The 15,305-nt window shown below is 33.6% G+C and overlaps 1 protein-coding gene across 1 annotated transcript in view; it reads left to right on the top strand.

The window, feature by feature from the left end:
• Window positions 1–15,305, top strand: part of TMEM135 (transmembrane protein 135) — a 202,069-nt gene that overhangs the window by 120,054 nt on the left and 66,710 nt on the right. Inside the window, exon 6 of the mRNA XM_045557167.1 lies at window positions 4,496–4,542. Within this exon, the coding sequence (XP_045413123.1) occupies window positions 4,496–4,542 (47 nt within the window). The remainder of the gene's footprint in view (window positions 1–4,495; window positions 4,543–15,305) is intronic.

The following is a 15,305-nucleotide window of genomic DNA, read 5'->3' as shown; positions in this document are numbered from 1 at the left end:
AGCATAATGAAACCCTAGTATAAGAAACACAATGAAGACTACTCTAAAGTACATCATAATCAAATTGTGAAAAGACATTAGAGTGACATGTGTAAGCTACTGAAAGTAAATGAGCTGTCAATCTAGAATTCTATACCCAGCAAAACTATTTTTCAAAACAAAGTGAAAAAAAATTTTTCAGACATACATTTTTAAGGAAAAGTGATTAAAATGTAGTGATGAGTTTATATATGTGTATGTGTAAATATAAATATATATATAAATAATGTCTTCAAGTTTACTAATATTTTCTTTAGCAATGTATAATCTGCCATTAATGCCATCCAATAAACTTTCCATCTTACACATTATGATTTTCATCTCTAGAAGTTTCATTTGGATTCTTTTTTCTGTATTTATGTCTCTAACTTTCTGAGCTATGGAATTCAGTTTTGATAACTTTTTGAAATTTCTTTGCCTGCTAATTATAACATTTTTCAGTCCTGGTTTGGTATTAATCAACACACACACATATACACAATCAATGACAACAATAGAACAAAGGTCAAGAGGGCAGACATGGAAATATACTATTGAAAGGTCCTTATACTATATGTTAAGTGTTATAGTTGAATGTAGTGGTATCATTTGAATGTAGACTGTAACAATTTAAAGATGTGTACTGTAAACCCTAAAACAAACACTAAAATTAGCCCACAAAGGAAAGAAAATGGAATCGCAAAAGAAAGAAACCTCAGTTAATCCAAAGCAGGAAAAAAGGGAAAAAAATAAACGAGACAAACAGGAAAATAAATAGCAAGATGATAGATTTAAATCTAAACATACCAATAATCACTTTAAATGTAAATGGTCTAAATATCCCAATTAAGGGACAGGGTCTGCAGATATGATAAAAAAGCAAGAATTAGTTATTTAATATATACTGCTTAGGAGCAATGTACTTCAAATACAAAGTCCCCAGGCAGTTAAAATTAAAAGCTAACACTAAAAAAGTTGGAGTTACTATCAGACAAATAATGAGAGAATGTTATAAACTGCTTTTTGCGTGTGATCAATATGTTTATTATCTTGATTATGATGGTGATTTTATAGTTACATACCTATGTCAAAACTTACAGGCTGGGTGGGGTGGCTCACGCCTGTAATCCTAGCATTCTGGGGGGCCGAGGCAGGAGGATCACCTGAGCCTGGAAGTTTGAGGTTGCGGTGAGCTATGATGTCTCCAAAAAAAAAAAAAAAAATACAAAAAACACAAAATTGTACACTTTAAATATGTGTAGTTTATATTAGTTATACCTCAGTAAAGCTATTAAAGCATTTAAACAGCCACAAGTTTGCCACAATACTGCAGTAACTGCAGTATTGGAGTGTAGAGTAGTATTCTGTAAACTCCTTGAAGGTCAGAATTGTTTTTAAATATCTTCTTTATCTAGCAGAGTAACTGCTTGCCCAGTATTTGTTTAATGAAGGAATGCAAGATACAGCTAGCTCAGTGAGCATGAACATACCACTTACCTTCTCAGAATCTAAGTTTTCTGATATGAAAATCTGTGACGGTTTATTTTGAAGTTCCGATTAGCTCTAATATTCTGTAATTTGAAACACAGAGAAAATATTCTTTATTATTTAACTGTAGATTTAGCTGGAAAAGTACTTTGTTAAAGTTGCAGTGATAAAACCACAGCAGAGTTTAAAAAAACGTTAAAAACCTTACTTAGCTAAAAATGAAATCGTTTCTTTACCATTTTTAATTAAAATAATATTAAATGTATTTTACAATAAGTTCCAATCTTTTGTGATAAAATCCTAAGTCCTTCCAGAGGCTGTGTTCATTTGGTCCCCTTGCTTTCTCTCATCTCCTCAGTGTCTCTGCTGACAAGTCTCTGCTATCTTGACCACTTTGTATAAAATAACAATTCCTGGCTGGATGCAGTGGGTCACACCTGTAATCCCAGCACTTTGGAAGGCTGAGGTGGGAAGATCACTTGAGGCCAGGAATTTGAGACCAGCCTGGGCAACACTGCCAGACCCCATCTCTGCAAAAAAATAGGGAAAAAATTACCTGGGTGTGGTGTGTGCACCTGTAGTCCCATCTACTTGGGAGGGTGAGGTGGGAGGATCACTTGATCCCAGAAATTTGAGGCTGCAGTGAATTATGATAAAGTCACTGTACTCCAGCCTGGGCAACAGAGTGAGACCTTATCTCAAAAAAGAAGCAAACAAACAAATAACAATTCCCACTCTCCTGTATTTTTATTTCCTTATTGTATACTATTTTCCTTTAAAACTCTGACCACTGTCTGACATACTTTTTTTTTTTTTTTTAATATCTTCTCTCACCCGACTAGAAGATAAGTTCCATGAGGGCAAGGACTTTGTGTATTGTTGTAAGTTCTAGAACAGTGCCTGGTACATAGTAGGTGTTCAGTAAATATTGAATGAGTTAATCAATTAGACTGCAATATCTCTTTGATTTATTCCCCTGCTTGTAAATCCCTGTTGTATAAAAAAGTGAGGTCCAGTTAATTATTGGTGATTTGAGAGATTTCAAAAGGGCTGCCTCTTTAAAAATAAATTCTTTCCAAACTTATGTCTCTGGTTTAAATTTTTATATCTAGATTACTTCTGTGAAAAACAAAAGATAAAAACAATCTGCTGAGTGCCTGGTACTTTTATAAACTTCATCTCATTGACTCTTCCCAACAATTCAAAGTGACATATTATCATCCTCAGTATAGATAAGGAATATAAGTAAGGCTTAGGGAAAATCTTAAAAGACAACCAAATTCACACAAAATTAGGATTCAAACCCAGATCTACCTTACTCCAAAACTTGAGTTCTTAAACATTGTACTTTTTTTCCAGTTTCGAATATATTATTTTTAAGATTAAGTATCAGTTTAAAATGAGCACAGATAGGTTTAGTATATTAGGATAGAGCATAATAACATTTTGAGGGAAAGAGACATTGGATATTTTCTTTAGAGAAGGTTGGAGAGCGTGGGAAAGATTTGTGAGACACTTGCAGAGAGGCTTTTGAGTGTGGTCTGCAAGGAAGACACTGACTATTGCAGGAAAAACACGAAGCATTGAACATTGGAGAAAGATGGCATTGCCCAAAGGGTATAGAATAATAGGGAAATAAAAAATTTAATGATCTGGGTTTTGGTTGGCAAATTATAGCCAGTAAATAAACTCACTTGGACTTTAACTTACAATCGATTAATCAATAACTGAAAATTATTTCACATGCTTTGTGTCTCTAGAAACAGTGAAATGAACCTTATGCACTATGGATAGAATAATTTTAAGTCAATGGAAAAGAGAGAGAGGAAAGAAAGGAAGGAGATAAGTGGAGAGGGAGGAAAGAAAAGTGTGTGTTTTTATCAGAAAAAGAGATTTTATATATAAAATATAATAATTGTTATATAAATATGTATAATATTTATTTAATAGTAATTGTTACCAATCCTTTGTTGGTTGGTGTGTTCATATATTTCTAAGTCATTCATGCTAATATTTATGGGCTAAGAAGGCAAACTTATCAAGCTTGATTTGTAATAGCAAAACTATTGTACTTTCCTTGAGTTGACTAGAAATTATTTTTGTTGGAAATAGCAAATCACTGTTTTACATGATTTTCATTTCTGTTATTCTTTTGGTTAGCCTTTACAGTTGAAAGATTGTTCATTTCTTTTCTATGATGCAAGGCCATTGACAATTCTTGTGCTTGATTTACATTGTTATTGTTAACATAAGAATGTGTTTTACAGCATCCCTTTTTTACGGAGATGCACTTTGTTGGCATAACAAAGCCTTTAGTCCAGACTGGGTTCTGGATTCCTTCCATATGCCATTTTAGTATGTTGTGTTTAGTATGATGTTTTTGAGGAGATCTTCTTCAATTCAGATTTATTGTGTGTTCTCATGCCTCCTTTTAGAGGAATTTTTTAAAAAAAATATCTAGTCTGTGGTCCACAAAAGATGATAATATTTTTATGAGCTTTTCTTATTCATTAGAATTGGTTGACAACTGGACTGTATTTTACATTTAAAAAGTCTGGTTGTCTTGATATAATAGTTATTATAGTAAACTTTCTGATTTATTCACTGACTTGATTATACAAAAGCTATCATCCTTGTTTTTTAGTTACATGCTTCTTTGGGCATTGTAACAGACAAGTTAAAAAATTGGCTATTCCTTTTTTGAACCTTCCTACCCTTATATGGAGTCTGTGTAACTTGTGTGTGTGTTATGTGTATTTAATACATACATATTGTATATATTATATGTATATATTATAACTATATATATAGTTTATTATTGCCTTAATATGACTTATATGAAGAGTAGAGAATATGTACCTGCCTAATTTTGTATGTCTTTTTATTTTTTCAGGTACAAGATTTAATAGTGGGTATTTTGTTGTTATAAGTCACTCAAATGATGATGTCAGTGTTCTTTTGCAAATAATGTATTTTCTTCTTTTTTTAGGTTCTTTTGTTCTGCATCACAGCTGCCATGTACATGTTCTTTTTCAGGTATGTTCTGTTATACTTATTTATTTTAATACCAAAAATAGTATCCCATTGTAATTTCTTTGTCAACCATGAAACTAAAGTAGTCCCTAAATAATTATCCTTTACAAGTGGCATAATTTTCTTTTCTCTAGAGTGGCCAGAAATAAATCACCACTCCTTTGTAAGTAAAGAGAAATAGAGGAAAGGAAGATTTACTTTTATCCCCCCTCCAAATTCTACTTATAGGTTCATAAATAGAGCATGTCAATTAATAGCAATCAAATCCCAATAGTTGAATTTTTGGTTTTTGTCAACCAATTTTAGGGATTTTTTTCACTCTCCTTATAAAACAATCAACATTTTAAATTGAGATGACAAAAAGGATGTCACTTTTTCTATCAAAGCCTTCTGCAAAGGTAACCGTTTGTTAATAATGTTAAAATTGTATTTTTCCTTGAAAATTGTATTTTTCCTCTGAGAAATGTGGGGGATGGAGGGCAGGTGTGAGAGGGTGAGCATTAGGATGGTCCAAGATTTAAATGCTAGTAAGAAGGATATTTGCCTTCTTCATAAAACCACAGCAGTATGGGAATATGATTTTTGATTAGGGAGAATCTGTTCCTTCATTGCCTTTATTTTCAGTGATACCAATTAATTCTCATTTATTTCAGTGTTAGTCCTCTTATTTGAATTGATTTAAAAATTTTTTTTCTGAATCTAGGCAGAATTCAATCCCAGCAGGAACGACTAGGCTTTTAATAAAATTAGCACTTAATTAACAAAAGCAGTTATGGATTTTTAATAAGGTATATTTGATAGATATATTAAAAAAAAAAGATGATTCAACCATACAGAATTTTTAAACCACTAATTTCCTGCCAGAGCATCCTAGTAATATTTGGTAAAGCACAATGATATAATTTTAAATTATTGTGACATTTTCAAAATGTGCTATATGCAAATATAAAATAATTATTTTATAGTTATTAGTTTTGTAAAGAGATGGCCATGCTGTTAGAAAGGGGAAAAAGATATATAAAGATTCAAGATAGAGAGAACTTGATTTGCAAAAGACAGATAATAGGATGCATAATATGTTTTATCAGTCATTAGTGACTGAAAAATTATTGAATTTTTGTCTTTGTGAAATTGATTTATTATTTTTACTGTATCTTCATATGTACTATACTATTCCAGTGGTCTCTTTCCTATATTTTAATAACTTAGGGATGGGTTGAGGGAGTTTGGAACGATGACTATTTCATTTCCAAAAACTTAATATAATTGTGTTCAGACACATTATTAGGACAATACTGCAAAAAATTCACATAGTTTATATCTTTGTGTTCTTTCTCATCTGAAGATATAGCATATCCAATGGGGAAAATGCAATCATAAAAAGTTAAAATGTTAGAAACATAGCTTTTGTTGATATGCACAGGAGGAAAGTACAATAGCAAGTAAATTTTCTTTTTGTGAAAATTCCTAACAGAACAGATAATTAAAATCCTTTCCATTATGGCACTTACAGACAGCATATATGACTAACATTTAGTATTTCTTAGGCATCAGAAGTTTTTCAGGTTTACAAACAAATTGTGTGTTGAATACACTGATATATGCCCAATTTATAGCATGGTTCTAGGAAATTATATTTTGAAAACTGCTACCATCAACCTAGTATTTTTGGTGTAGAAAGAAAATCAACCCTATAAATATGTGTTTTGGTGCAGAGCTAGGAACCTTTTCCTGTTTCAGTCACAAAGCCTGGGTTAAAAACAACAATTTAAAATACTTTCCAGAAGGCTCAATACAAGGTTTAAGTGCCAAGATAAACACTTACAATTTTCTGAGGTAAGCAGTTGTTTTTCTCCCAAAAGAAGCACTATCACCAAATTCAGTGTTCTTGGCAGAAGTTAGTTTGAATAAATCAACAAGAGAGGTTTAGTAAATGGTAAAATAAAACCAATTATGAAGTACTACAGCAAAACAAAACAATGTTACATGTTTGTCTGAAGTCTAGCTTGTGTTTGGAATGAACAAATAATGTTACATGTAGCATTTGGTGAGTCCACTTGCATTGGAATATTTTATTCTTAAATTTTACTATAAACACATACATTTGAGGATATTTATACCATTTATTAACAATTATTTTAAATCTAATAGCATGAAATTGGATAATTAAATATCAAATGATATTTTCCCCAGGACTCCATTTTTGGTAACCTTCTTTGAGAAGAGGATAAGGGAAAAATTTGAAATGAGTCAACTTGTGTTTTTATCCTAACCTATAAATGGGAAAAAGGGAAATTAGACCCCCTTTCAATAAAAAGAAAATATGCTAATTTTTTTTAAAAGAAAGAACTTGAGGAAATAGTTCCATAAGTATTTTCTAAAGGCATCACAGGTTGTGATGGTTTTAGTATGAATTTACTTAAAAAGCAACACAGTGTTTTTGGTATTGAAAACTATGGTTAACAAAATGTGTAATGAAATACCTTACTTTTGCCAGGCTCTTGAATAGTTTTTTATTGTTCTTTTACATATATTATCTCATACATGATGATCATGATTTTTAATTTCAACACCAGAAGTAAGGTTTAGTTGAAATGGAATCCTGGAAATACTTCAAAGGCTTGGGTTTGGGGAAAGTAATGTGTGAAGAGAGAGCTTTAGTTCTGTCCTAGTTTTTAGCCAGCTGGCTTATACCAGCCATGAGATATCTATCCATACCAACACATGCTATGGATTCTGTTATGAATTGGGGTACAAAGGAGGAAGAAACATATTTTGAAGATGTTTGGAAAGAAGAAGACTCTTTGTATAATCCCAGTGGGCATTCTTCATAATGGTTGTGCCTCCTTTGTTCAATCACTTTATTATTACGCATGCTGTTGTCATTCACTGATGCATCTTAGAGCATTGTCTATCACTATAAATTCAGGCCAAGCAGAAGTCATGGTTGAAAACGCAATAGAAAATTTTGTCTCATGCACTCCTTTAAAGCATTTCTTTACTTCCAAATATGTATTTATGGGTAAAGCAGGCTGAATTTTTCAAGTCGAAGGATTTATCATAGTTCTTGATTTCAGCTTACTGGGATCTTGCCAAAAGTCATGTAGACGGAAAAAAAAATGAGTTTCTTTTCTACTAGCTCATTTCTGTTTTAATTAAGCAAAGGAAAGACTCAGCAACAAACACCAAGCAAACCTATTGCACTTAATCATGCTCATAAAAAAAATGAAAAATGCAACACTTTTAAACATTAATTCATTGGTTTTATTTTCAGCATTAGGTATGTATGAAGAATATTAATATTTGAGAGAAAGGAAGTAATTTGGCATCATTTTTCTTTAAATAAATTAATCTAATTTAGAATCATAAAGCATATTATATTATAACAGCCTGATCACAACCTAGTGAGTACTAGCTGGAAATTCTTTCCACATTCCTTTGCAAAGGAAACAACAAATCCAACAGTTTGTTTAAACATTTAGATTGAATGGCTCAGACTTGTCATCATAGCAGTTAATCTATAGACTATATAGTACTGATTCATAATAGACATATCGTAAATAATCTGATGTCAACATTGGAAAAACATTGCATTTTTAGTTAGAAACCAGTGCAAATGAAAATTTATTGGCGTGTTTTAAACATATTTAGAGACAGTATATTTTTGCCATTTGATGAATTCTAATGAACTCCCTGTAAAGGCACAAATAATGAGCCATTTCATTAGTCTCAAGGTATAGATTTAGTTTTTGTGTTTAAGAAAGCCAGACTATTTACTGGCTGGACAACCTGCAATTCTTGATTTAAAGACACTTGTGTTTGTCCTTCAATCTCTTTGCATAAGCTTACCCTAGTATCTTTAAAATAACTTTAACAGCAAGATCATGGTCTTTCAACTGTTTACTGATTTTTAAATGGAAGGAAGTCCTTTATCAATTAGATTCTATTTTTTAAAGTATTGCTTAAAAATACACAAATGCCCAGTCTAAAAATTATATTATATATGGCCTTTGGAGGTTAAAAAGTTTTACTTTAGGGTAAGGAGAATTTGCCCTGAATAATTAGATTTTATTTTAAAGAGATTGCTTAAAGCAATGCAGAGAGTGAAATGGGGATTTGGAGGGGGCATATGACAGGTAATTCAGGAGGAGGGGGGTGTCCTGTTCCAGTTATCTCACTGAAGGTTATGGTAATGATATGGTGGAGACTGAATTTATCTGAGACATGAGGATTGCTGCTTAGATGAAGAAGAGGAAAAACACCGTAAGGTGAACAAATTGGAAAATAGGGAAATTGTGTGGAAATTGAGTATAGGTTTTGCAAAAACTGAGCCTGAGATGCTTTTATTACGTTCAGACAGAGACATATAGATATCAGTTGGGTATTTGGTGCTCAGGAGATAAATGTAGGCCTATGATAGAAATTTAGTGTTATTAGCATATAGAAAAGAATTTACACCATGCAAGCAGATATTATTCCCTGGTGAGGAGTTAGAAAAAGGGGTCTGAGTATGGACTGGGGAATACTGACATTTGAAGTATAGGCAGTGGGAAAGGAGTCAATGAAGGAGAGGCCAGAGTTGTAGCAAGAGACATAAATATCTTCTTAAATTAAGGGGCTATATGTGGCTGTCACACTGGCTGTTTGACTTTGGACAAATTACATGACTTCTCCATACCTCAGTTTCTTCATTATAAAAAAAGTGTAACCTCACATATGAGCCTCATAGGTAGGGTTGTGAGGATGAAATAAGACACAGTGTCTTTCAAATGATTTTGGATGTGACCCAAAATAAGAACTATATATTGTGTGACTATATATATAAATTTCCCAGAATAATACTTGACCTTGCTACATGTGATACATTTAGATGTTTTGTATTCTAAATCATTTATTTAAAAAGCTGCTTTGACTCATGAACTGGTAATAGCCAGTAATGTGAAAAAACATGGAGCTAATACAGGTGAACACCTAGCACGGTGATTAGTCCCTTAGCAAAAGTATAGTTAAGAGTAGTGATTATTGTTTAGTTTTTTTTTTTTTTAAGACAGAGTCTCACTCTGTTGCCCTATGTCGAGTGCAGTGGTGTCATCATAGCTCACATTAACCTCAAACTCCTAGGATCATGCAATCCTCCTGCCTCACCTCCTGAGTAGCTGGGACTATAGGCATGTGCCACGACACCCGGCTAACTTTTCTATTTTTAGTAGAGACGGAGTCTCACTCTTGCTCAGGCTGGTCTTGAACTCCTGAGCTCAAGCAGTTGTGATTATTGTTTCTAAACTAGGAGAGAATGTTAGTTAAAATAGATAATTTTTCAGAAATGAAGGATTTATCTCTAGTGTTAATGCTGTAGATGTGTCCATTAAAGTCAGGATTAAAAAGTGTTCATTTGCTTTAGCATCCTGGTGGTCAGTGGTAACCTGCTAGAGAAATTTCTGTAGTTGGGTTGAGGTAGTGGATTAAGAAATAAATATGAGCTGAGGAAGAAGAGTGGGTTTAGTAAACTCAAGAAGCTTGAGAGAAAGAGAAAGATAGGGCCAGCTGTTAGAGGATTAAGAGTTTTTCTTTTATTTTCTCTCTTCCTTCTCCTCCTCCTCTTTCTCCTTCTCCATCTATCTTATGCTAGAGAGCCTAGACTGTGGGAAAGTTTAAGTGGGTAAGAGAAGGTGGCACAAACAGGAGAGATTGATAAGTTGCAGGATGGGAAAGGGAATGTCAACATATACGGGTAGATTGTCCAACTTGTCTGAGACCGATCATGATAAATGATTAAGGGAAATTAAGACTGTGTTTGGAAGCCTTGGACACGTGGTTTAAGTGAAAGAGGACTGATAGATAGAAGAGGTAGGATCAGAAAAATCTAATGCTTTTGCATTTCTAAATACATGTTCATTTTGAAAAGGTAAATTAACTTCTTATAAAAACGGACATGGATATATGAAACCAGTATTCCTTAAAAGATATATGCAGGTGAAATGAGTTCTATTATTGGCAACCAAACCATGAATTTACCAAAAATGCAGAATTTTGTCTAATGAAAAGAGGAAATATAACTATTGTTGGGACTCTTGCTTTCTTCAAAACAAATGGAAAAGGTGAGAAAACATAGGTTCATAAATGTAAATAATTTCCTCTGAGAATGCAAGGCTTATTACTAAGTCAGGTGACTAATCTGACTTTCTTTTTTGGTAGAAAAAAAATCAATCTGTTCATTTGATGAGTGTACTCCATCTAAGAATGAGAAACTTGTGACAGATCTCTTTTCTCTTTTTACCTGTCAGCCGTTGAGATAGCTGTCCCCAGATAAAAAAATTACTTGAATATTTTATAATGGATATAAATTGTTTTTAGTAGAAAGCAAATAGAAATATTGTATGGAGAAACAGTATGAACCTGAAATAGAACCCCTAAAGTAAGGACTTAATGAGATACAGTCATGTCAAAAATGGTCAGTTGGCCTTTCATAAAGTTTCTCTAGCCTTGTTTTCACAACAATAAGAATGACATTTTTAGGTGGTTTTCTAAATGCATGTATTTTGTTTGTTATTTTCATTGATGTCAAGGTTCAAGAAATGGATGACATCCATGTATTATTAAATCAATGGAAAGTTTACACTATTAATATGCTATTATTCATTGCCAGTAGGCTTATTCTAATTCCATAGTAGTTCTGAGAGATTCTACTGGATGCAGGAGCCTCTTTGTAAATCAAGATAGTGGTTTGCAGTTAAAATAAAGGCTGAGCCATAATTATGTATATATTTGTTATACTAGTATGCTGGTATATACTTCGGACTCAATGCAATTTTAACCTCTGTTAGCATTGTTAAACTAAATCACGTTGGCACTTTGCAATCTTATTTCTTTTTTATTGATTCTATAAGTTACAAGTTCACTAGAATTTATTGTAACAATAGTTGTATCATGAAAAAGAAGTAAATTTTTTTAAGTTTTATAAATTATATTTATATTTTTGACAAAACATAATTTTTATAAATTCAGTTTCCTCTTTAGGAGTTATGATAAATGAAAATAAATTTTTTTATGACAGTCTATAGATTTTAGCAAAGCATTTTTCAATAAAGCATTTTTATTTTGAGCAAGAAGAAATTTCTCTTGTGTATAAAATTCTGTTATCTTTGCAGAAGTCTCAGCAAATCAAATACTCATGGTAAAAGATAATAAATCATGATGAATTTCCAACAAAAATGACAAATCATTGAAATAATTTTAATGTATTTTTTCTTGACAATGTCAGTTAATACTATTGGTGATTATTACAAGAGGGAGTTTTAGGTGAAACAGTACTCAGCAAATGTTTGAATGAATACTTAGTTAAAAACATTTAATGATTAGAAGTAAAATTATTAGCCTTCCAGAATTTTCATTGACTTAATTAAAAACATAAATGTGTTTTAGGAGGTTCCATGGCATAACAGAAATTGGATAGTCTTTGATGCCACACATAACAGACTTCTCTTTAGGTTTTGGCTCTACCACTTTGTGGCCTTTAACAAATTACTTGGCTTCTTTCGTGTTAAATTCTTCATCCATAAAATGATCCCTGTAGCTGTGAGAAGTTAGAACAGATACTCCTACAAGAAAATAATGTTTTTTAATGGTATTTGTATTTCCAAGCCCATCTTTAGTTATTTAATCTATTAATGAATCAATACAATATGTAACTGGAGTATAGTGCCGTGGTGCTATAGAAACAAGTAATATTTATGATAATATTTCTTTGGAAAAATACATTGGTGTCCAAGTATGTTAGAGCTAAAGCAAAATGATTGGGAATTATCTAGATTTAAGCTACTTTACAGAGTCCCATGTTTGTAGCAAGAGTTCAGAGCATGGAGAATGAAAAGTGAAGGGATAGAAGAACAAAATTAGAACTCTTGGCTGGGTGTGGTGGCTCACACCTATAATCCTAGCACTTGGGATGCCAAGGCAGGAGGATCACTTGAGGCCAGAAGTTCGAGGCCAGGTTGAGCAATGGTGAGACCTCATCTCTACAAAATATAGAAAAATTAGCCAGGTGTGATGGTGCACACCTGTAGTCCCAGCTACTTGGGAGGCTGAGGCAGGAGGATTCATTGAGCCCAGGAGTTTGAAGTTGCAGTGAGCTATGATGACACAACTACGCTCTAGCCAGGGCGACAGAGTGATACTCTGTATAAAAAAAAAAAAAAAATAGAGCTCTTAGGGAGAGAATGGTTTAAAAACAAAATAGGTTAATACTGCAAACTGGGGAGCCAAGGGGTTGGGATTATGGTTTAAAGTGGGGCTTTTCCTTTCATTCTTCTTTCATTTTCTTTCTTCTCCATCTCTTCCCCACTCTGACTAGAGGCATTTGGGGCAGCACCAGTTAATGGGACTGGAGAAGAAGAGGTCTTGGAGGGATAGAGTGGATGGGCACTGTGGGGCAGCGAGGGGTGGGATGAGGAGGACAGGGCAAAGAAACAAGAAATGTGTTGGCTCTGAATTCACAGAGCTGCAAAATGCTGCCATCCTTCTTTTTATTGCCAGCTTTACTCTCAACTAGTTTAGTCCATCCATTGAAAACCAGATTAAAAAATCTAGAAAGATTAAAATGGGTGAAGAATGGAACAAAATAGAGTATCCTTTCCCCTCCATGATCCAAATATCTCTAGGGATTTTATCACAACTGAACTAAATAAAGCCACGTGTAACTCTTAAAAGTATCTGCAAGAGCTGGGCACTACGGTGCGTAACTACAGTCCCAGCTACTCAGGAGCCTGAAGCACGAGGATCTCTTGAGCCCAGGAGTTTCGAGGCTGTAGTGAGCTGTGTCTGTCAATGAGAATGGACACTCCCTCAGCATGGGCAAGACCCTGTCTCCAAAAAAAAAAAAAAAGTATCTTCCAGTACTTTTTTGTCATCTTTTCATCTCCAAACAGCTGCCATGCAGTTTACTCTTTTTCCCTACATTTGACTTTCTCTTTTCCTGTCTGTAGGGGAGGGAGTAAAGGTGAAGAGGAAGGATAAGAGGAAATAGAGGGGAAACAGTTGCTGAAAGCAGTGGGGTAAGAAGAGGCCTTAGCTATGTTTGGCTAGCATAGCCCCTTTGTATTTAAAGAATATACATTCATTTTATGTGTGTTTTCAGTGTAGTTATATGATATTATTTTACCAGAATTTGTTAGTATATCATCTGCTTGGTAAATTATAAAACTGGGAATGACTTTTCAACTTTATAATGAAATTCACTAATGTTTCAGGGGTCTGTTACAAAAATTGACCTCAAGGTCTGCTTAGTACCCAAATGTGTAGGCTATTTACTGTTTCCATATAAACTTCCTTTGTGTTAAAGGAAAGTCTTTTAATGAGGGTCTTTTAAAATGAAGTTTGAAATTATAAACTTCTTTGAATTAAATTGAATATTTACCTTTAATCCAGATACCAGTTTACATTTAAATATTTTTAGAGGATCCTTATTAGCCAAAATAAGGGATTCCACCTGTACAAACTTATACACCTATATACCTCAGTTATAATTACTACTTATTCCATCTCATTTAGGCTTAAGATATAAATATAATCTAGTTTGAAAATATGAGATTAAAATTATTTGGAATAGAGTATGATTTACAAGCTATGGAAATTGGAAACTGTTTGCTATGAAATGATGGTGAAATGTTTGCAGATACTTTTAAGAATCACCTTTTGGCTTTGTTTAGTTGAATTATGCTATAATATGATATAATATGATGCCTTGAGAATTTTAAATTTGGGAATTTATGGCTGGGTGCAGTGGTGCACACCTATAATTCTAGCACTCTGGGAGTCCAAGACAGGAGGATTGCTTGAGGCTAAGAGTTCAAGACCAGCCTGAGCAAGAGTGAGACCCCCATCTTTACAAAAGATAGAAAAATTAGCCAGGTGGATGGTACATGCTTGTAGTCCCAGCTACTCAGGGTGCTGAGACAGGAGGATTGCTTAAGTCCAGGAGTTCGAGGTTGCAATGAGCTGTAATGAGACCCCTGCATTCTTGCATTCTAGCCTGAGCAACAGAATGAGACTTTGTGTGTGTGTGTGTTTGTGTGTATGTATATGTGTGTATATATATATATATATATATATATATATATATAAAATTATAAAACTTACTTTATAATGAGACATGATACCCTGTGAATTAATAAAGTAGATAGCCAGAATATTTTTTTGTTTGTTTTTGTTTTTTTCTTTTAGCCTCTTTCCAGAAGAAGGTACCCAGAGGTTTTTTTTTTTTTTTTTCTTGAGACAGAGTCTCGCTTTGTTGCCCGGGCTAGAGTGAGTGCTGTGGCGTCAGCCTAGCTCACAGCAACCTCAAACTCCTGGGCTTAAGCAATCCTACTGCCTCAGCCTCCCGGGTAACTGGGACTACAGGCATGTGCCACCATGCCCGGCTAATTTTTTCTATATATATTTTAGTTGGCCAGATCATTTCTTTCTATTTTTAGTAGAGATGGGGTTTCACTCTTGCTCAGGCTGGTCTTGAACTCCTGACCTCGAGCGATCCACCCGCCTCAGCCTCCCAGAGTGCTAGGATTACAGGCGTGAACCACCACGCCTGGCCGGTACCCAGAGTTTTGTAGAGCATTTTAATGGGCAAATGGTCTCAAATTAAGATTATATTAATGAGACTTTTTTGTAAAAAAAAATATTTTGCTCATTTTAGAAAAATGATTAAATATTGCTAAACAAAAATAATATTAATCGCCCATAATCTCTTTTTTCAAAGATAAGAAACTACCAGC

Source organism: Lemur catta, chromosome 7 (genome assembly GCF_020740605.2).
Source record: "Lemur catta isolate mLemCat1 chromosome 7, mLemCat1.pri, whole genome shotgun sequence".
NCBI classification, from domain to species: domain Eukaryota; kingdom Metazoa; phylum Chordata; class Mammalia; order Primates; family Lemuridae; genus Lemur; species Lemur catta.
Note: the sequence above shows the minus strand (reverse complement) of the source record. Positions and strands in the feature narration are given on the sequence as shown.